Raw genomic sequence first — 23113 nt, forward strand, 5'->3', positions numbered from 1 at the left:
TATGGATGATAAGGGCCATTCTGATGAAGTCTCAAGCAGAAATGAGAAACATGGTATTGGAAACCAGAGTAAAGGCAATCCTTGTTTTAACATGGTAAGAATTTGGCTGAATTGTGTCCATGCACTAGGGTTTAGAAGATTCCATTAGAAGATGGAATTTAAGAGCAATGATCTAGATATGCGGCAGGAGAGTGTTCAAGGTGCTACATGGCTTCTTTTGGGTACTTACGGTAAAATGAGTGAATAGAGACATTATTTAAAGACAGAATTTACAATTAAAGGGGAAGCAGAACAGAAAGATTTGGAAGACTCTCTGCCTGTCCATGTGAAGAATAAAACTGTATTTGGGAGAGAGTACTAAGGGTGTGGTCAGGCAACCATTTGCTAAAGAGATTGATACAGCTAGGATGGAGCCAGGTGCTGTTAAAGACAATGAGAGAATTATCCTGATGGTATTTCAGAGATCTTTCAGGCAAGCTAGCACCTGGAGGGCAAGATTTCAAGAGGGGTACCTGTGGGACCTCAGCATTCAATACCCTGTGCAGCCTTGGAATTCTCCCCAAATTCCAATGCAGCACCCCTCAAGCAGACCCAGGTACAGCTAGTGCCAGAGCTTCAGAGGTCACAAGTGGTATGCCTTGATGGCATCCACATGGTGCTGATCCTGTGGAAGTATAGAGTGCATGAGCCTTGGGGCCATGGTCACCTCCACATAGATTCCAAAGGATGTATCAGACAGTCTGGAGTCCTGGCAGAAACTTGTTACAACTTGTCACGAGGGAGGACCCACCACAGAGAGCATGTACTAGGGGGCAGTCCTTAGGTGGAACCATGGGAGTGAGGCTACCTCAGAGACTCCCGAAATGTAGAGCTGCCAGTGTACAACTCCAGCCTGGGAGAGCTGCAGGCACAAGACCCCAGTCCAAGAGAGCTGCTGAGTGGATGGGGTCCAGCAAAGCCACCGGGGCAGGGCTGCCGGTGGTGTTGGTAACCTAATTCCTGCTGTAGCATGTCCAGGATGCAGGACATACAGAGCCAAAGGACATTATTCTCCAGCTTTAAGATTTAATGTTGTTTTACCTGTTGGGTTTTGGACATACTGGGAATGAGTTACTTCTTTCCTTTTCCTATTTCTCCCTTTTGGAATGGGAATGTCTATTTTATGCCTATTCCATCATTGTGTTTTGGAAGTAGATAACTTGTTTTGATTTTATAGGCTTACAGCTGGAGGGCATTTGAGGTGGGATGAATCTTGAGTTTCATATCTGTTTAGATGGAACTCTGGACATTGGGCTTTTGAATTGGTGCTTTTTGGCTATTGAGATGGAATGAATACACTTTGTATGTGAGAAGAACATGAGTTTTGGGAGGCCAGAGGTGGAATGTTATGACTTGAATGTCTCCTCCAAAACTCATGTTGAAATTTAATTGCCATCGTGCTTTGGACTTCCCAGCCTCTAGAACTGTGAGAAATAAATTTCTTTGTAAATTACTCAATTTCTGTTCTGTTATAGCAGCAGAAAACAGACTAAGACATGACAAGAAAGAGTTAATTCTTTCAAGTAAGTGCCTCAGGTGCACTCTGGGAAAATATGACTGAATGAGTTACTGCTCAGCCTAAAATTAAACTCCTGGCTTCTTGTCTGGCATAAGAACTATTAGATCGCATTACTTTCCACTGATGGATCTATCTTTTTAATGAATTGAAAAAAGAATACCCAGTGGTTCCTTTTGTATGAAGAAAATAAGATAAATATTAGCCAGGAAAGGTCATTTTGGTTTTCAATATGTGGGGAGTTCATTATGATGGGTTCTGATAAATTATATTGTGTAGTTCTTTCTGATAGCAGAAGGTCACATCATGCCCTTGGGTGGACATAAGGACAAACATACTTAATAAAGTTGGAGGATCTGGGAGATGAACATTTTCAAGTTTTTTTTTTTTTTCTGAGCAACTCATATTTATACAGTTATTTAAAGCCATTTCCCTCTTGTTGAACTAATTAATTACCCATACTCTCCTATATGCAGCCCCAAAGTGGTGAGTCTTTAAATTTATTACTGAAAGTATTCTCTAATCAAACTTGTGGAATTGTCTTTGGGTTATCCAAGAGAAAAATCTCAGTTGTGCTTGGTGGTGGATTCTTAATTGGTTCTACAGGATTCTAAAGTAATTAAACTGCATTTCAAAAATTATTTTTATGTTATATTTGCAACTTGAATATTTATTAATGCATATCATTATTTTTCTCTGATCACCACCACTGGGAGGGATGTATTTAACTTAGCATCATTACAAATGGTATCGTTTCATGTTCTATTTTTTTCTTAAGATGTCTTTGCTTTAGGATCATCTGACTCCTTTTACAAATGTGTTCACTAAGTAGAAAAATCCTTTTAGGTTTGTGCATTGAGGGAGTGTCAATTATAGTATTCACAAGTGTTCTTTATATTTTGATATTGTGGATTATATTGGAAACACTTTTTCTCTTGGTGTTCTATTAACATTCTTTCAAAAAGCGACCTTGTAGATATTCTAGCATCATCTTCAGGCTTATGTCACACAAATCTAAGAATTCAGATCTTTGTGCTGGCTTTTCCACTGCTCTATGGGCTTGGGCAAATTGCATGTCTTGGGAATGCATTATCTCCAACTTCCATTTTTGCCTGATGGTCAATGAAATGGGAGAGTGAAATTTGTCCATTTCAAATGATTTGGGGCCCTTTGTTAAATTTTGAGTACCTTTCCTGCTGCAGGAAGTTCTTTAAAACTATGTTATGTTAACTAATATGTGGCTAGTTAATGACTGTAGAATTCTGTATCTTTTCCTCCCTAATATTAGGACACCTCACAACTATGGATATGTTTGGCTGTCTGCCACTTGCCTGAAACTGCAGGTGTCATGGTTAAAAACCATTATTTTGCTACTGGAAATTAGTTTCATTTTAATATTAAAATGCTAATTGATTCTTTTTTTTTGGCCTTTTTAACGTAGGTCTTCTGAGCTATGATACTTTTTTGGAACGGCAGAAATGATTGGTTTAGCTACAGATGGGAATTTGGAGTCACTCTGAAATACATCCTGGAATAATTGTGTTTGACTAGAACCAAATCTTATGAGGTCCCCAAGGTAAGATTATTTTAACGTTTACCTGGACATGATATCTTTACAAAGTATTGAGAATTTAGCAAAAGTGAGTATCCTGGAGTTGATGATCCTTTTTAGGAGCCTGCTTTTACACAGACTTTTTGAGAATTTGGGGAAATGTTGATCTTTTCATTTTAGCTTTCGTCTGTGGAATGAAAATGGTTTCAGTTTGCAAAATAGTACTTTGGTTTATTCAGTAGGGGAAAAGATGAGGAAATATAAATCTATTGCTGACTAGCTTTCTGGCCCCACCCCCACCACTGTGACCTGGCATTTCTCTGGGGGAGTGGTTGTTGAGCTACTGTTAAGTGAATACTTGTTTTAGGGACTGGGAACTTATTGCTACTCACCCAGCAACTCGTTACATTGAATTGTCCACATAAGAAGATTAGGGATCATTGCCCAGGATTTGGAATGTCTGCCCTTGAGACTTTTGATTTAAGGCATTTGTTGTTGGAATCCAACCAGAAAAACAAACTATTCTGCTGACTTTTTCACTGCTCCATGAGCTTGGGTAAATTGCATGTCTTGGGAATGCATTATCTCCAACTTCCCATTTTTGTCCAGTGGGAAGTGAATTCAGGAGACTGTTTATACATACGATGGGAGAGTCAGGGAAACTGCGCAGAAGATACACAGGAAGCCACTGCCATCCCCTGGCTGGGGACCATGGAAGCAGTTAGTCCGTGAGGAAGCAGTGCCTAGAAGAAGGAAACTAGAGTGGAAGCTAGAACCACAGTGGGCCCTTCTGGCAGGAACTAGAGCCATGGTGGAGAAATGGCCACTCCACAGATCCTGCTAAAGACAGAGAAGGCAGGGAGAGATGTCCTGGCCTATCCCTTTTCCTATTCTCCAGGTTCCAGCTGTTGCCTTTCCTTGACTGAATCCAGCCAGTAACCAGCTGACCTGGGAGCCTGGGAAATGCAGCCTAGAGGGTCTGCCAGCCGTCAATACCGGGGAAGGGGGAAGAATGGATCTGAAGGCAAAACAGGCCCAGGCTGTCATAGAATTCATATATTTAAAATAAACTTTTGTTTCTTTTTCATTTTATAATATCACTTTCATTACTGAAGAACATCCCATCTCATGGCTGTGTCATAATTTGTTTAACCAGTCTCATACTGTTAAACATTTGGATCATTTGGATCATTTTTTTTGTCTTTCCCTCCCTGCCTCCCTGCCTCCCTGCCTTCCTGCCTTCCTGCCTTCCTGCCTTCCTGCCTTCTTTTTTTGAGACAGGGTCTCCCTCTTTGCTCAGGCTGGAGTGTGGTGGTACAATCATAGCTCACTCCTGCCTTGAATTCCTGGCCTCAAGCAATCCTTCCATTAGTCTCCCAGTGTGCTGGGATTACAAGCAAGAGCCACCATGCATGGCCAGATCATTTTCAATAGTATAAACAATAAAAAAAAGTCCCATACATTGCTGGTTATTTCTTTAGGGTTAAATCCTATAAGTGATCTGCTGGATTGTAAATGCTTGACACACATGGTCAAATTATCTATCAATTTATGGTTTTATCGAGTGAAACCCTTTCTCTTTGATTTAGATATATTTCATTCAATTATTGCCAACAGTGGGACATTATTTTAAATATTTTAATTGCTTTCCTTTGAGTGTGGGTGGCATTGTGGTTATGATGAGAGTCACATCTTTTATTAAATTACACCTGTAAGGCATAGATGAAGGGATTTCACAGGTGTTTTTAAGGTTCCACATACACTGAATTTAGTTAATCAAAAGAGAGATTATCCTGGGTGGGATTGACCTAATCAGATAAGCCCTAAAATGAGACTGAGCCTTTCCTGGAGGAAGAGATTCAAACCATGAAGGAGCTCATGCAGGGGCCATGTGGCAAAGATGTGAAGGGCTTGAGAGCAGTTCCTGGTTGATAGCAAGAATACAGGGAATACAGAGAGTCCCAAGAAAATGGCTTTGGCCAACAACCTGAGGGCACTTGGAAGTGATCCTTCCCCAGTTGAGCCTCCAGATGAGGACACACCCAGCTGACACCTTGATTTTAGCCTGTGAGTTTCTGAGCAGAAGACCCAGCCAGAACATGCCAGACTCCTGACTTACAGAAACTATGAGATAATATATTGGTGGTGTTTCACACTGCTCCTGTCCAAGCACTAACTAGGCCCGACCCTGCTTTGCTTCTGAGATCAGGTAGGTTGAGGGTAGTATGGCTATAGATTGTTGTTTTAACTTCTAAGTTTGGTAATTTGCTTCAGACATTGCTAACATTCTAAGCTTACACAGAAACATGGAGCCTGTCTGCTTCGAAGGGCCTTTAGTTTCTCAAAGCATGCCCATGCCTTCCATCTCTCCCACCTCAGTGTACGCACGTGAAGGGGACAGAAACTCTAGAAGCAGCTTGAAAGGTGGCAAAGAAAATAATATGTGGATCTTACATGAGTTCTAGATGCTATTATCAATCACATAATTTGGGGGAAGTCCAGAGGCTCAAATTTCTGTATTTGATGATTTTTGTTTTTTTGTAATGGAACACTCTGTCTCACACATAGTGTTCTAAAATTTCAGTTTATTCCAGTGTCAGCTATCGATCTATTTGTTACAAAAGCTTATTTCTCTTACCCAAGGATCAGAAGTACAAATGGCCATATGTAAATGAGTCGGGCTGGTTGGGCCCAAGGTACTGACTGCTGGGAGGGACTGTGGAGACCTGTCTAGGGGCAGCTGTGACCACCCCAGCCTGTTACTCCCATGCAGAAATGTGAGCCCAGGGATGCCAGGAATAATTTTTAAAGAGAATCTGGATTCTGATGTGCAATCTGGACATTTTGTGTGTTGGCAACCAATTCAAATTTTTTTTTTTTTTTAAAGCACAGATCAAACAAAACACATTTGCAGGCTGGATCAGATAGCCTGGCTTCCAATTTGTCATAATTAGTGGCCCCAAAAGGGAAAATTTCAAGGCATCACATAAATGAAGAATTAATTTTCTATTGCTGCATTGCAAATTACCCAACATAGACATTTAAAACCATTTTGAAACAGTTTAAAAGGGCAAAAGGAAGCCAATGCTTTTTGTTACCTTTAACACCAAGTTCTTCAAAGATGATTGTCTTGGCTGCTTAAAAAGCAGACTAAATCTCAAATCAATAAGCAATACACCCTTTAACAAGATCTATTTGACTGAATTGTGAGAGGTCGCGGGGAGAGAAGGTTGGCAGCAGAACATGTGTGTGCCTCGGAGTATGGTGTGGGCATTCAGTTCCCCTGAGGCTTTGATGTGTTTTCCTGGAGCAGGGAACTGGGACTTTGGTAGAGGCACTGCTAGGTTGCTGGCAGCTGGAGATGCTTCCTTAGAGGACTTCCTTAGGAGTCTCGCCTATAGTGTGACTCAGGCAAGAAGCCAAACTCAGATGCCATGTTTTTATTGTCGGCCCATAAGTGTGTATACATTTGCATATATTAAACGGGGGTTTCTTTGATCTGTTGTGGTAATAAGATGCCATGAGGCATGTGTGAGGAAGAACCTAATTTCAGATGCCAAATGCAGTGACTTTTGCTTGAAAAGTTAATTTAAAAAAAGCAAACAAAGTTAATCAAGTTCTATCTACTTAATTCCCTTATGATGTTATAAAAGGGCAGAAAATTAGGCAGCTGGGAATAATGTTTTTGATATCCTCCTTTTTTTACTCTTTTGTTTTAGAATAGACCATACAACCATAACATGAACTGAATTGTCTTTGAGCAACTGTTTTGATACTGTCCATCATACGAAGTTAAATTTATTTTATATTCACCTGTATCTGCCCATACTCCTCCCCAAAGGAGGAGCTGAGATTGGCTTAATCAACTCTGAACCCAGTCTTGCAGACCAGAAAGCCTTAGTGTACAGTCAGAGAAACCAGGAGAAAGTTCTTGGACCACATGTGCAAAATCTCCATGGATTCTTTCAGATCCAGAAATCATATGTATTTTATTTGGATCTAGCTCTACGTGTGTTGCCTTTACATCTCATGGTATAAAATAGAATAAAATCCCCATGCTCTATTAGGATAACTCAAGCAACAACTTGCAGATTCATAAATTAGCTTCTCAGCTTCTCACTGATGCATAGGGCTAACTCGGAAAACTCTTACTTATCAAAGGTTTTTATTGAAAATTTACTTAATGCTCAGTGCAAATAAGGTTTGATTGGTCTTCTATTTTCTTGGGAGAAAGGAATTCCAGCTCCAGGGATCTGCCCCTGCTTTCTCCCGCCTTCCTAGGATGGTTCTTGCCAGGGAACCCGGCCTTCCTCAGCCCTCACTGACTCCAGCCCTGCTTTTCCTCCAGGATGAGAGCCTGTGCTAAGTCAGTGTTGCTGTCGCACTGGCTCTTTCTAGCCTACGTGTTAATGGTGTGCTGTAAGCTGATGTCCGCCTCAAGCCAGCACCTCCGGGGACATGCAGGTAAGCCCTTTAAGCTCATTATGCACTGCTGAGATAAATTAATACAACCCCTCCAAACGTCAGAGTCCACATATTAGACACAGGTAACTGATGTGAGCTTCTGATGGTGTGTAAATAACTAGAGGAAGCATGAAATATGGCGGAGTAACACAGTTTAATGCGTTAGTGCTTAAATAGTCCTTTAAAAATATTTTTCAGGCTTTTAAAAACTTTTGTTTTCTTGGGCACACTTTTATTTTTATAGCACTTTTTCTCAAGGAATCCCAGAAAACCAGCAGCAATTTGTGTGGTTGGCGTGTGTGTGTGTATACATGTCAGTCCATCTGTCCATCCATCCATCCATCCACCCACTCCTGCAGCTTCCTTAGAAGTAGAACATCTTTATGATAAACTTCAACTAACACTTATCGGGCTTTAGTGAAGGGAACAGTCAGATAATTTAAGATCTTTTTGAGATATGTGGAGAAAATATGCTACATGATTTTTTTTTTAAAAAAGAAAAGAGAAAAAGCTGTGGTAACTTTTGTAAGGGACTTAAAATAGGTGTTGTCTAAAGATTTAGAGGCAGTCATTCTGATAATATTCTGATCAGTCATTCTGATAACAGTGAAACTCATATCTCTGCATTGCTGATTTTTAAAGGCGAGATCAAAACCATCAGCTACAGATCAGTTTGTGTGTTTTTTTTGTGTTTGTCCTTTCTTTCTTACATCAACATTTAAAGTAACACAGTGGAAACTCCTCAGTGAATTGTGTTTTCCTGAATAATTCATATTTGTCAGTGGACTTGTTGTCAATTAATTTACTCTCTCAGCTTTGGTAATCTGAGGCATGGCAGTGCCAGAAATGTTTTGACTTCTTTGGAAAAGAGTAATGCCTGAACCCTAAATCGTGTATGGGTCAGAATTATAAATTCTCTCTCCAAAGGTCTTGTGTATGGAAAGTTCATGAGATAGTCTTACCACCAAATATATAACATGTTATACTTTCCACTTCTTTATTCTGATATTTTAAGGTTAGTCATAATTTAGGGCTCAAGATAATTTTTAAAATCTCACACAACTCAATTTTTGCTCCTCAAGTGACAGTTCCAAGAAGATGAGAAAAATAATGATTGCAGTTTCAGCAAATCAGCATAAAATCAATACCATTTGGCTGCTGTGAAGTACCCATAGCTAGTTGGTTATTGTGCTGTACCTATTTTTATGAGTTTGTTCATGAGGATAGAGTTCGAGGTCCTCGATCTTATCTCTTTTCTTGAGTGGAGTTTAGGAGTCAGATTAGTTGACAGGTGAAGCATTTCAGTGGGATTACCACCCACTCTCATTCATGTTATAAATTTTCTCTAATGATCTTCAGGGAATGAAAGTCCATGATCCTTGCAATGTCCATGTGGCATTTTTGTCCCAATTTAGTGCTTAGCTGATGGAGAACTCAGGATCACCAGAATTAATTGGGGCAGTGCACTGAGATACTGAGAAACTCCGGTCAGATTTTCACTCTGCTGTGGGTGTATTACATGGAAGTCTGACAGTGGGAGCAACTTGCAGAGAGTTACCTGCAGAAGGCTGTGTCTGAGTGTCCAGAAAGGCTCCCGGCACTGTCCCATGGGCTTCGTGGTTAGTGCTGGTCAATTAAATAAATGGTGGCACTAGGAAACCCTAGTTAGAAGTTGGATGCTTTTTATGGCTTGGATTAGAAGAGTGGATGTTGATTGCTGTGTGTAAACAAGGAGGTATCTTACAACCCTATCTCCACCTGCCTGGCTAAGAGACACGGAAGAAGGTGGGAATCCCCCCCCAGTTTTGGGAGATGGGGTGTTATGGTAGGTGTGTATCAAAGATTTAATTTTCGTTTAAGCATTAAAAAAAAAAATAAAAACCCACCTAATTTTCACAGGTTGGGTGGTGAGACTCTTTCTTAAAGACAAATAGCATTAATACATTTCCACAGAGTCCAGAGGTAGTATTTCTAAGCGTCTAAAAAACACAAAAGACTGCTTTTGTTGTTTTTAAAGTCTATTTGCCATCATAATTGAGCAGGAGATCACATACACATATAGGACTGTGTAGTTTCAAGCTGTAGAAAAGGTGAAGGGGCCAATTGGCAGGTTCATTTCTTCTAAAAGGAAGCCAGGGCTAACTCTTGTTATTTCTTCAACCAGCAATTTGTCCTTTTGTTCCTTTTTTTTTTTTTTTTGGCTGTAAGCAGTGCATCACTTCCCCACAAGGGGGCAGCAGATATGTTTTGTGCAGCGGAAAGATGCCATCTGGAAGGAAGTTTCGGAAACTCGACTCCTGTGGAATTAATGATTTAGGGATCTTCCTACAAATTTCATCCGATGTAGACACGAGTGGTTGGGACACAAAGCACCTTACAACTTTAAGATTTATTCCTGGGAATACTAGGAGACTTCAAAAATTCAGATTTTTGTCCTTTTTTTTTTTTTTTTTTTTTGAGACGGAGTCTCGCTGTGTCGCCCAGGCTGGAGTGCAGTGGCCGGATCTCAGCTCACTGCAAGCTCCGCCTCCCGGGTTTTTACGCCATTCTCCTGCCTCAGCCTCCCGAGTAGCCGGGACTACAGGCGCCTGCCACCTCGCCCGGCTAGTTTTTCGTATTTTTTAGTAGAGACGGGGTTTCACCGTGTTAGCCAGGATGGTCTCGAACTCCTGACCTCGTGATCCGCCCGTCTCGGCCTCCCAAAGTGCTGGGATTACAGGCTTGAGCCACCGCGCCCGGCCCAGATTTTTGTCCTTTAAAGATGGAATCATAGCTAATTTTCTGATGGAGCTGGAGTTGGGAACTTGGGTGCTATTGATTTATACGTTCACTTTAATAGTTCCATTTCCCTAGAGAACTTTGAACATGACCTGGACTGCACTATTTCAATTCCACAAAATGCTGTGGTGCTTGGTGACTATTTAATGTCACTTTATGCCAATGTAATCAGTTGGCATAAAGTCCCTGGAAAAACTGGGGCACACCTGGAAATGAGGCAGGAGAGGAAATCAAATGTTGAGGGGTCTAAAGTCAAACGTAATTCTGGTTCTGGTACATCCTGGCTGTGTGGCCTTATCCAGGCCACTTAACCTCTCTGAACCTGTTTCATCATCGGTAAAAATGGAATGATATCCATGCTTTTTTTATTTGGAGTTATTGGAATAACTGAATAAGGAAAAGTAGGTGAGGGGATTAGCACATAGTCAACATTCCATAAGTGGCAGCTATTTTCACATTTGGAGGCATCTCTACAATGAGTGTGGAAAGGTTTGCATTCCAGGAACGGCTGAAGACGGTGAGCATGGGTAGGTAGATGTGGTCAGAGCCTTTAGGGTTTGAAGCTTTCTCATGTGTAAGAGAAAAAGGTTTGTTTTTTCATTGTTCTAGAAAGCTGACTGTGGCAAAGAAAGTCGCTTTATGAAGACTGAGGTTTCAGCTCAAACTTAAGAAGGAGAGAAAGGCTTCAACAAGCTGGGAACAGAGTGACCCAGAAGGGTGTTGAGAGCCGTTTTATTTGCTGGCCTTGAGCTAAATCTGCTGTAGAGAGGATGTCTCACTGATTGGGAAGTAGTTAGATGTCAAGAATTGTGAAGGGTCTGAGCTTTTGCCGTCCTCGCAAGCTAGTAGGTTAGCTGGATGCTGGGCAGAAGGCATGAGATGCTTGGGTCAGAGACAAAAGATTTTATTTTACTTTAATCAATCAATTAATTTTTTTGAGATGGGGTCTCCCTCTGTCACTTAGGCTGGAGTGCAGTGGTGCAATCTCGGCTCACTGCAACCTCTGCCTCCCAGGTTCAAGCAATTCCCCTGCCTCAGCCTCCTGAGTAGCTGGGATTATAGGCGCCTGCCACAACGTCCAGCTAATTTTTGTATTTTTAGTAGAGATGGTCTTTCACTATGTTATCCAGGCTGGTCTTGAACTCCTGACCTCAAGTGATCCACTCACCTCGGCCTCCCAAAGTGCTGGGATTACAGGCCTGAGCCACTGTGCCTGGCCCGAGAAAAAAGATTTTATTACTCATGGCACAGGAAGCAGCATGAGCTTCAGGTTTGGTTCAGTTCTTCTTTCATTCTTGGGCAAGTTATGAAACCTCTTTGGACTCAGCCTCTTTCTATGTAAAATGAGAATAATAAAAATAATAAAAAGTAAACCTCAGAGTTATAATAAGGAATCAATTAATACCTGGGAAATGCTGAGAACTGTGTTTGCTTAGTGTGTGCTCAAATGCTAGTTATCTTTATTTAGACCTATCTTCTTCTCTTGAATGTTATCTATTTTGTAGAGGTTCTGTACTGTTCAAATTTGTGGAAATTTAGGTTTTCTGTTTTTTTTTTCCTGTTATAAATGGTTATGCAAAATATGCATGTTGTGATTTTGTGTTTTGATGGTTTATGTTATTTTTAACTTAGGGTAAATTTTTTGAAGAGCGATTGTTGCATCCAAGTTTGGGCCCATGTTTTCTGTCCCTTATAATGGCTGAAATTTATAGGAACCCTGCAAATACTCTTGACTGGATGGACTGTTTTAGCTCTAATTTTCTACAAGAAACTAGGTAATTTCAAAAATACGAATTGAGTGGGGCATATAACATCTAATACAGGAGTCTCTCCGAGGCTTAAATTTGAGATAATATTTGTGAAAATGATAAAATTGTATGTACAAATGGCTATTTGTACTTTGCTGGCAGAAATGAATTGTACTTACACAGATGAGTTTGAAAAATGATTTGCCTGCATTGCCTACTTTCTGACACTAGGGGGTAGGCAAGGCTTATCATAGCTAAATAGAGCCACACACGTAATTTTGCATGTTATAAAGCCGTGTTGAAAAAAGTAAAAGGAAACAGAAGAAATTAGTTTTACTAACACATTTTATTCAACCCAATATATTCAAAATATTATCATTTTAACACGTGACCCTAGCCACATTTCAAGTGCTCAATAGCCACATGTGGTTAGAGCCTACTATAAATTAGTACCGTGAACTAATAATGAGTTAGGTCTTAATGTTGCTTTTTTAAAGATTAGATTTATGGATTATTTTAATTTTCATGGGTCAGTCATAGAGCACACTGTTTTATCTCTATTTCATTCAATTTATGTTTTATTTAGTTATTTCTTTCTTTCTTTTTTTTTTAAACAAATGACTACTAAATTTAGAAAAAGTACCCAGTAAGTGGGATTTGTAACCTCAAGTCATAAAGAATGGGGAAGAGTTCTGTTTCCTGATGAATTACTTATGCTATTATTCCCTGCAAGAGCGTATTTTTAGGGAGAGGGAAGTGGCAAAAGTAATTTGACTGTGTGTGTGTGTGTGTTTATGGGTGTGATATCAACCATTAAGTCTTAAAGTTACCCACTAGCAAACCTCTTTTCATCAATAATGAGCGCTTACCCACTGGGGTGAAACCTGATGATATCATTTTAATATGGTTTTTCCTGTACTTTTCTCTGTCTTCCTTCTTCCCGTCCCACTTCCAATGAATGGTTATTTCAGTAAATCTATGGATGTATTGCTATGTAGGCAACTCTACAATAACATACTCTATTTTATGAGCAAGGAAAAGAAAAGACTATGGAATGGTTTAAAGGGCCTTTGTTTTGGTAGCAATGGAAAAAGGCATCCATAAAATAGTGGTTACTTTATTCTTTCCCTGGGGAGTTTTTGCACTAAATACACAGAGGCCCCCACTGCAGTTACATTCCATCTGAACCTTACAAAGTAGAGTGCAGGCACCTGTATTATTTAACAACCATACTAGTGATTATTCAGACCTGCAGCCAAAGATGAGAACCACTGATTCAGAAGAAAAAAAAGAAAAAAACAACAACTGGAAGTTTGACTCTGGCTCCTATCAAAGTACAGTTTGATCTGAGTGGTGATGAGTCTCCATTTCAGTCTTGCTATGACACGATTAGGCTGAGGAGAGGTGTATTTCACCCCTGTCAAGGTGACCTCCATTTCCACCTCTTGGGAAGGACTGTGAAAATACTTACTCATTTAGTACCAGCTCGACTTTCTGGATGCTGAAAGCTTCCAGCGTGAGGGATTCCATTGACCTCCCTTGTACTCCGTATTGTATTTCTTCAGTGCCATCTTGGTGGGCTAATCTTAATCTCGGCTTTTAATAAGAAGGGAAAGGAACACACATGAGGTGTTAATATTCGGCTTATTCTCATCTCTTCAGCTGCAAGTTCGAGTCCCAGTGCCACCGGCAAGGTCAGCTTTGCGAAATGTCTGACAAATGAGCATGCTTTACATCATTTTGTGTGTGTGTGTGGGAAGAAAGGGTTGTATTACTGACTGGAGTAAAGACTTTCAGTTCCTCAAATGGGCTTGTGAGCCATCCTACTTGGCAGAGCAGACTTTTTCATCCTCCCCTTTGAGTCTTTAAGGCAAAACAGGCAACCATCTTGGAAGAGTTCTCTGGGTAGTTTGGGAAAAGATTCTCCTTACCCTTGAGGAGATACTTCCCTTTTTCTTCTTTCAAGCCATGGCCTTAGACTCATCTAAACAAAGCCTGCAATTTGGGATTTAAAAAGCTACAGGTCAATACCTCATCTGTATGTCAGTGCTATACGAGGAAATTGGAATCGTTTGTTCCATATAAGGAAAATAAAATCTTTGGTAAAAAGAAACAGCAGGGGTAGAGATGGGGCAGGAAGAAAAATGACGTTTTGTGTTTTCCTAGGTGTTGCTTGGTTGCTTTAAATAGTTTGGTCCATATGGTAGTCTCAGAAGAGAACACTGGAATAATATTATTGAAGGGACATTTAAAAACCCATGACAAAGGATTGATTGTGAGAAGACTGTGTCTGCAAGAGTTAAAAACAATTTGACTACTAAGACCAAGCACCATCAATGCTTGTATTTGAGGGTATATCTGAAATCACATAAGAACTATAACTAAATCCCACAGGGTTACAAGGGCCTAAGGTGGTTGGGTGTCTCCAATTGGGCTGTTTTTTTCTTACCTGTTGGGGATTGGGTAATGGGATCCTAGAAGCAGAGAGAGAACAATAGAGAAATTTGTTTCAGGAAAAATATAATATGGGCCTGAAATAAATAAGTGAATAGCAACAGTGTTGTTAGCAGCAGGCAAGTTTTCAGTAGCTCATCCCTGACATTGCACAGCTACCTGGGAAAGGGTTGGAAATATATACCAGCCCTCCAAGGGTGTGGGAGATTTGAGCAATTTGAACTTGGTTGTGCATAAAGGAGTACAAAGTCAAGATGTGTGTCTTCTTCCCCAAAATCAAACAGTGACAGATTTTGGAAAAGTCTCCTTTGCTCTGGAAAGTCTTATTTGTTGTTTAGAAAGCATTTGCAAGAGATGGTGGAAGGCTTGTCTTTCACGGGGAGCTTTCAAAGCCTGGTTGGATTGGAGCTAGAAAAATGAACATGTGAACGTGTTGCTGTTTTCTGCCCTCCCTCCAAGTGTCCTGGGGTCATTTTACAGGCTTTTCAAGTAAGTGTTGCCCTGTGGAGGACAGTGATTTCTAACTAGGCATAGTCTATGTGTTGAAGCTGTTGCCGGCTAAACATATCCAATAGGAAATAATGCCCACATTGAAAGGGAGAGAGCAGTCATTAATATGTATTAGAAATTGGGAACATCCACAGAATGGCTAGATCGGCATTTTTCTGGCCCAGGGTGTGTGTGTGTGTATGTGTCTCTGTGTGTCGTCTGTTGTGTGTGTGTGTGTGTCTGTTTCTGTTTGTCTTCTCCTGGAAAACAAGTATGACATTGTCTGATCTCTCCAGGTGGGAGCAAGATTGTTAGCCTCTCCTACCTTATGTTGTGCTGATCTGGAATTTGTTTTCTCATGAGCCTGATTTGTACCTCCTAGGTGTGTGACACATCAGAACCTGGATTGTTTCTATAAGTCACTGAGACCTGAATTTGAACCCTACTAATTTTAGAATTTGTAATGGAATGTGTGATGAAAGATCAGCCTTGAAATGATAGGGCCGATATTTACCCATGCTGTCTATGAAAAGGGATTTGCTAAGCAAATAAATGGTGTAAATATATTTACCAAGGAGCTGTTCACGTTATCCTAAAAAATTGTCAAGTGTTTTGGGAAGCATTTATTTAACATGAAGTCAAAATGCTTGTACCTTCTCTCTGCAAAGTCCTACCTATGTGACCCTGGGCAAAGTTACTTCATCTCTCTGAACCTCAGTTTCTTCTTCCTGGAGGTATTACAACATCCCCTACCTAAAAGTATTTTTGTGACATGAAATGAGACAATTTATCTAAAGGACTTGGTATTATGTCTGGAATTTAATGCATTTTCTTATTTATTATTGCTACATAAAGTTGTACGTATCTTTGGGGTACATGTGATATTTCGATACATATATACAATGTGTAATGATCAAACCAGGACAATTGTGACATCAATCACCTCAAACATTCACCCTTTCTTTATGTTGGGAATATTGTCGTTCTTCTTCTCTGGCTATTTTGAACTAAAACCAAATTGTCGTTAACTATAGTTGCCATACCGTACTATTGAACACTAGATCATATATAAAAATAACTGTATTTTTATATCTATTAACCTCTGTTCATCTCTCCCTCCTCCCAACCCTTCCCAGCCCCTGGCAACCACCAATCAACTTTCTACCGGTATAAAATCTGCTTTTGTAAGCTCTCACATATGAATGAGAGCTTGCAGTATTTATTCTGTGCCTGGCTTATTTCACTTAACGTAATGACCTCCAGTTATATCCATATTGCTGCAAATGACAGGATTTCATTCTTTTTTATGACTGAGTAATATTCCATTGTGTATATGTACCACATTTGTTTTATCCATTCATCCAGTGATAGATACTTACGTTGTTCCCATATCTTGGCTGTTGTAAATAGTGCTGCAATAAACATGGGAGTATAGTTAGCTCCTTGAAATGCTGGTTTCCTTTCTTTTGGATAGATATCCAGCAGTGGGATTGCTGGATCATTTGGTCCTTTTATTTTTAGTTTTTGAAGGACCACTATACTGTTTTCCATAGTGCCTGTAGTAATCGACATTCCCCCAACAACGTATGAGTGTTCTCCTTTCTCCACATCCTTGCCAGCATCCATTATTTTTTGTCTTTTTGATAAAAATCATTTTGACTGGGGTGAGATATCTCATTGTGGTTTTGACTTGCATTTCCCTGTTGATTAGTGATGTTGAGCATTTTTTTCATATACCTGTTGGTCATTTGTATGTCTTCTTTTGAGAAATGTTTATTTAGCTCTTTTGCCCATTTTAAAATTGGATTGTTTTTATTTTGTGCTGTTGAGTTGAGTTCCTTATATATGCTGCTTATTAATTGATTGTTGGATGGATAGTTTGCAAATGTTTTTGGCCTTTTCATAGGTTATCTTTTCACTTTGCTGATTGCTTCCTTTGCAGTGCAGAAAATTTTTGCTTTTCTGACCTGTGCTTTTGAAGTCTTACTAAAAAATCTTTGCCAAAACCAATATATTGAAGCATTTCCCCAGTTTTTGCTTCCAATAGTTTCATAGTTTCAGGTGTTAGATTTAAGTCTTTACTCCATTTTGATGTGATTTTTGTATATGGTGAGAGATAGGGGTCTAGCTTTTTTCTTCTGCATATGGTTTTTCACTTTTCCCAGCACCATGTTTTGAACAGACTGTCCTTTCCCCAATATAGGTTCTTGCTGTCTTTGTCAAAAATGAGTTGATATTGTAAATAGTGCTGCAATAAACATTCATGTGCATGTGTCTTTTTAGTAGAATGATTTATAATCCTTTGGGTATATATCCAGTAATGGGATTGCTGGGTCAAATGGTATTTCTGGTTCTAGATCCTTGAGGAATTGCCACACTGTCTTTCACAATAGTTGAACTAATTTACAGTCCCACCAACAGTGTAAAAGCGTTCCTATTTCTCCACATCCCCACCAGCATCTGTTGTTTCCTGACTTTTTAATGATTGCCATTCTAACTGGTGTGAGATTTTGGAACCAACCCAAATACCCATCAGTGATAGACTGGATAAAGAAAATGTGGCATGTATATACCGTGGAATACTATGCAGCCATAGAAAAGAATGAGTTCATGAGTCCTTTGCAGGGACATGGATGAGGCTAGAAACCATCATTCTCAGCAAACTAACACAGGAACAGAAAACCAAACACCACATGTTCTCACTCATAAGTGGGAGTTGAACAATGAGAACACATGGATACAGGAAGGGAAACATCACACATCAGGGCCTGTCGGGCGGGGAGCAAGGGGAGGGAAAGCATTAGGACAAATACCTAAAATACCTAATGCATGCAGGGCTTAAAACCTAGATTATGGGCTGATAGATGCAGCAAACCACCATGGCACATGTATACCTATGTAACAAACCTGCACATTCTGCACATGTATCCCAGAACTTAAAATTTAAATAAAAATAAAAAAAAATGAATTGACTGTAAATGTGTGGATTTATTTCTTGGTTCTGTGTTCTGTTCCACTGCTCTATGTGTCTGTTTTTATGCTAGTACTATGCTGTTTTAATTACTATGGCTTTGTAGTATATTTTGAAGTCAAGTAGTGTGATGCCTCCAGCTTTGTTCTTTTTGTCCAATCCGGATTGCTTTGGTTATTTGGAGTCTTTTATGGTTCCACATGAATTTTAGCATTTTTTCCCCTATTTTTGTGAAGAATGTTATTGGTTTTTGATAGAGATTGCATTGAATCTGTAGACCACTTTGGGTAGTATTGACATTTTAATGATATTAATTCTTCTAACCTATGAGTATAGACATCTTTCCTTTTTTGTGTGTCTTCTTCATTGACTTTCATCAGTGTTTAATAGTTTTCTTTGTAGAGATTTTTGCATCTCTGGTTAAATTTATTTCTAGGTATTTTATATTCTTTGTGTCTAGTGTAAATAGTATTGATGTCTTGATTACTTTTTTGGATTCTTTGCATATAAATGCTATGGATTTTTGTATGTGAATTTTGTATCCTGAAACTTTACTGAATTCACCTATCAGTTCTAAGATTTTTTTGTTGGAATCTTTAGGCTTTTCTAAATGTAATGTCATGTCATCTATGAACAGGAATGATTTGTCTTCTTCCTTTCCAATTTGGATGCCCTTTATTTCTTTCTCTTGTCTAATTGCTGTGGCTAGAACTTCAAATGTTATGTTGAAGAAAAGTGGTGAATTTGGGCATCCTTGTCTTATTCCAGATCTTAGAGAAATGGCTTTCAATTTTCCCCCAAACAGTATGTTAGCTGTGGGTTTGTTATATATGGCCTTTATTGTTTTGAGGTATGTTCCTTCTGTACCCAATTTGTTGAGTGTTTTTATCATAAAAGAATGTTGAATTGTGTTGAATGCTTTTTAAACATCTGTTGAAATGATCATATGGTTTTTGTCCTTGATTCTGTTAATCTGATGTATCATGTTTATTGATTTGCATATGTTGAACCATCTTTGCATCGCTGGTATGACATTGATTATTTGATCATGGTGAATGGTCTTTTTATTGTATCATTGAATTTGTTTTCTAGTGTTTTGTTGAGGACATTTACATCTGGGTTCATCAGGGATACTGGCTTGTAGTTTTCTTTTCATTGTGTCCTTACCTGGTTTTGGTGTAAGGGCAATACTGGCCTTGTAGATTGAATTTGCACATATTTCCTCTTCTTCATTATTTTGAATAGTTTGAGTAGAATTGGTGTTATAAATAGTTATTTAAATATTTGGTAGAATTCAGCAGTGAAGCCATAATGTCCTGGGCTTTTCTTTGATGGGAGATGCTTTATGACTGCCTTGATCTCATTACTTGTTATTGATCTATTTGAGTTTTCTATTTCTTCCTGGTTTAATCTTGATAGGTTGTATGTGTCCAGGAATTTATTCGTTTCTTTTAGCTTTCCCAATTTGTTGGCGTATAGCTGTTGATGATCCTTTGAATTTCTGTGGTATCAGTTGTTACGTTTTCTTTTTTTTTTCTGATTATATTTATTTGGGTCTTCCCTCTTTTTATTCTTTGTCTAGTTAAAGGTTTTTCAATTTTTTTTATCTTTTCAAAAAAACTTTTTGTTAATCTTTTGTATTTTTTAAAGTTTCAATTTCATTATTTCTGCTCTGGTATTATTTCATTCCTTCTACTAATTTTGGATTTGGTTGATTCTCTTCTAGTTTCCTGAGATGTATCATTGTTTGTTTGAAATCATTCTACTTTTTTGAAGTAGGCATTTATTGCTATAATTTTCCCTTTTAATGCTACTTTTTCTGTATCCTATAGATTTTGGGATGTTTGTTTACATTTTCATTCCTTTCATGAATTTTAAAATTTTCTTCTTAATTGCTTTATTTTCACATTGATGGTTTAAGAACATGTTTAATTTCCACATGCTTGTATAGTTTCCAGAGTTCTTATTACTGATTTCTAGTTTTACTCCAATGTAGTCAGAAAAAATACTTGATATCATTTTTAGTTTTTTGAATTTGTTGAGACTTGTTTTGTCACCCAACATGTGACCTGTCCTGGAGAATATTCCACATACTGATGAGAAGAAGGTGTATTTTGCAGCAGCTGGATGAAATGTTCCATAAATGTCAGGTCCATTTTGTCTAGAGTATAGTTTAACTCTGATGTTTCTTTGTTGATTTTTCTGTCTGGATGATCTGTACATTACTGAGAGGGGGGTGTTGAAGTCCCCTACTGTTATCGTATTAGTCTCTCTCTCTTTAGATCTGTTAATGTTTGCTTTATGTATTTGGGTGCTATGGTGTTGGGTGCATATATATTTACAGTTGTTATATCCTCTTGCTGAATTCACCCCTTTATCATTATATAGTGAACTTCTTTGTCTCTTTTACAGCCTTTGACTTGAAGCCTATATCTGGTATAAGTTAGCTAATCTTGCTCTTTTCTCATTTCCATCTGCATGGAATAACTTACCTTCCTTTCACTTTCAGTCTATGTGTGTCTTTATAGGTGAAGTGAATTTCTTGTAGGCAGCATATAGTTGGGTTGTGTTTTTAAAAAATCTACTCGGCCACTCTATGTCTTTTAATGGAGAATTTAGTCAATTTACATTCAAGGTTGTTATTGGATATGTAAGTATTACCACTGCCATATTATTTTTTGGTTGTTTTGTAACTCCTCTCTTTCTTCCTTTGTTACTGTCTTCTTCTGTGGCTATGTGATTTTTTTCTCTGGCAGTATGTTTTAATTTTTTGTTTTTCATTGTTATTGTATCTATTATAGGTTTTTGCCTTGCAGGGGTTACCATGAGGCTTACAGAAAACATCTTATATATATAACAAGTTATTTTAAATAAGGATAAGTGATCACAAAGAAAATAAACCAACAAATGAAAAACAAAAACCCTGTACTTTAACTTAATCCCTTCCACATTTTGACTTTTTGTTGTCTCAATTTACATCTTTTAATATTGCATATCCCTTAAGTTGCTGTTGTCATTATTATTTTTGATAGATTTGTCTTTTAGTTTTCATATTAGTGACGTGAGTCGGGTTACACACTATAATTACAGTATTAGGATATTTTGAATTTATCTGTATACTTACTTTAGCTGTTAGTTTTTTTACCTTCAGATGTTTTCTTTTTGCAGATTAGTGTTATTTTCTTTCAGATTGAAGAACTCCATTTAGCATTTCTTATAAGACAAGTCTAGTGGTGCTGAATTCCCCCAGCTCTTGTTTGTCTGGGAAAGACTTTATCTGTCCTTCATGCTTGAAAGAAAGCTTTTGTGGGTGCAGTATTTTTGGCTGATGGTTTTTTTCTTTAGCAATTTGAATATGTTGTTCCATCTTTCCTGGCCTGTGTAGTTTCCATTGAGAAGTCTGTTGCCAGACAATTCAGAGTTCCTCAATATGTTATTAGCTGCTTTTCTTATGTTGCTTTTAGGATCCTCTCTTTTTCCTTGACCTTTGAGAATTTGATTATTATATGCTTTTTTGGTAGTCTTATTTGGGTTGGTTATATTTGGTGATCTCTGACCTCCTTGCATCTGGATATTTATATCTTGCTCTAGGTTTGGAAAATTTTCTGTTACTCTCTCTCTGAATAAGGTTTCTACTACCATTTGCTCTTTCTCAATTCCCTCTTAGACACCAGCAATTCTTAGATTTGTTCTTTTGAGGTAATTCTTCATATTCTGTAGGTGTTCTTTGTTCATTTTCATTCTTTTTTATTTTTTCTACTCTGACTGTATATTTTCAGATAGCCTGCCTTTGAGCTCACATATTTTTTTCTTGTTTTATTCATTCTGCTATTGAGAACTTCTAATGCATTTTACGGTTCAACACATGTATTTCTCAGTTCCAGCTTTTTTTTTTTTTTTTTTTTTGGTTTAATCTGTTAAATTTATCTGATACGTTTCTGAGGGTTTTTTTTGTGAGTTTGCAGAGTTTTTTTTTTTTTTAAAGAACTGCTATTTTGAATTCTTGATCTGAGAGCTCACACATCACCATCTCAGGGTTTGTCACTGGCTGCTTGTTTTGTCTGCTTAGGGAGTTCATGGTTCCTTGTTTGCTGTTGTTTCTTGTGAATATATGCCTATTGCTTTGCATGGAAGAGTTAATTATTTCCGTCTTTGCTGCCTGGCTTGTTTTGGTCTTTCTGGGGTATGTTTTCTTAGAGGTTCTTTGCAGTTGCCTGTTGAGTTCCCTTAATCCTAGATTGCTGCTTCCTTTTTGGCACTAGATGGTGCCTTAAGCCCAGATTTGCCTCTACTCTCACTAAGGCTCAGCGCTCTGCCAGTCCTGAAATGGGAGTGTGGGTCCCAGTGGGGATATCCTGCCATGTGAGAAGTATAGTTAGGGGTTCATGCCCAGAAGAACCGTGGAATGTGCCTTCTACAGTGTGGTGCTGCTGAACAGCCACTCTAGTTCGGCATCTTTTTCGGCTAAGATAAAGTGCTGAGTTTTGTGAGCTGAGGTTGCTAGTCTTACATCCTCTATTTATTTCTAGAACCCTCAGGGGATTTTCTCCTTACAGGCACTTGCTGTGCTTCCTGTGGGTTGAGGCAGGAATGGTTTCCCTACACAAGAACCCAAGATGGTTTGGAAGCTGGCTGTCCACCTCAGTCTCACTTTTTTCCAGTGTAGAAATCATAAATCTGGGTGAATTTCTTTGCACATGGTGCTTGGCAGATTTGAGGGAGGGGCATTGCAGATAGAAAAGTCCATTTCTTTTACCATCTGTCTGGAGTTTTTCACCTCTCTGTGGTCCTAGGGAACATTTCAGCCTCAAATTTGAGCTCTAGCTGGTGTGGTATGTGTCTATAGTTCCAGCTACTTTGGAAGCTGAGGCAGGAGGATCACTTGAGGACAGGGTTTGAAGCAGCAGCACACTATGATTATGTCTATGAATAGCCACTGCATTCCAAACTGAGTGTATTCGTTCATTTTCATACTGTTATGAAGAAATACCCCAGACTGAGTAATTTATAAATAAAAAGAGGTTTAATGGACTCACAGTTCCACATGGCTGGGGAGGCCTCACAATCATGGCAGAAGGCAAAGGAGGAGCAAAGGCATGCAG

The 23113-nt window shown here is 38.8% G+C and overlaps 1 protein-coding gene across 2 annotated transcripts in view; it reads left to right on the plus strand.

The window, feature by feature from the left end:
• FAM19A4 (family with sequence similarity 19 member A4, C-C motif chemokine like) overlaps window positions 1-23113 on the plus strand; it is a 191937-nt gene that overhangs the window by 44485 nt on the left and 124339 nt on the right. For both annotated transcript variants that reach the window (XM_025377022.1, XM_025377023.1), the window contains exons 2-3: window positions 2997-3131; window positions 7456-7571. In XM_025377022.1, coding sequence (XP_025232807.1) covers window positions 3118-3131; window positions 7456-7571 — 130 coding nt within the window. In that variant the 5' untranslated portion in view covers window positions 2997-3117. The remainder of the gene's footprint in view (window positions 1-2996; window positions 3132-7455; window positions 7572-23113) is intronic.

Source organism: Theropithecus gelada, chromosome 2, assembly GCF_003255815.1.
Source record: "Theropithecus gelada isolate Dixy chromosome 2, Tgel_1.0, whole genome shotgun sequence".
NCBI classification, from domain to species: domain Eukaryota; kingdom Metazoa; phylum Chordata; class Mammalia; order Primates; family Cercopithecidae; genus Theropithecus; species Theropithecus gelada.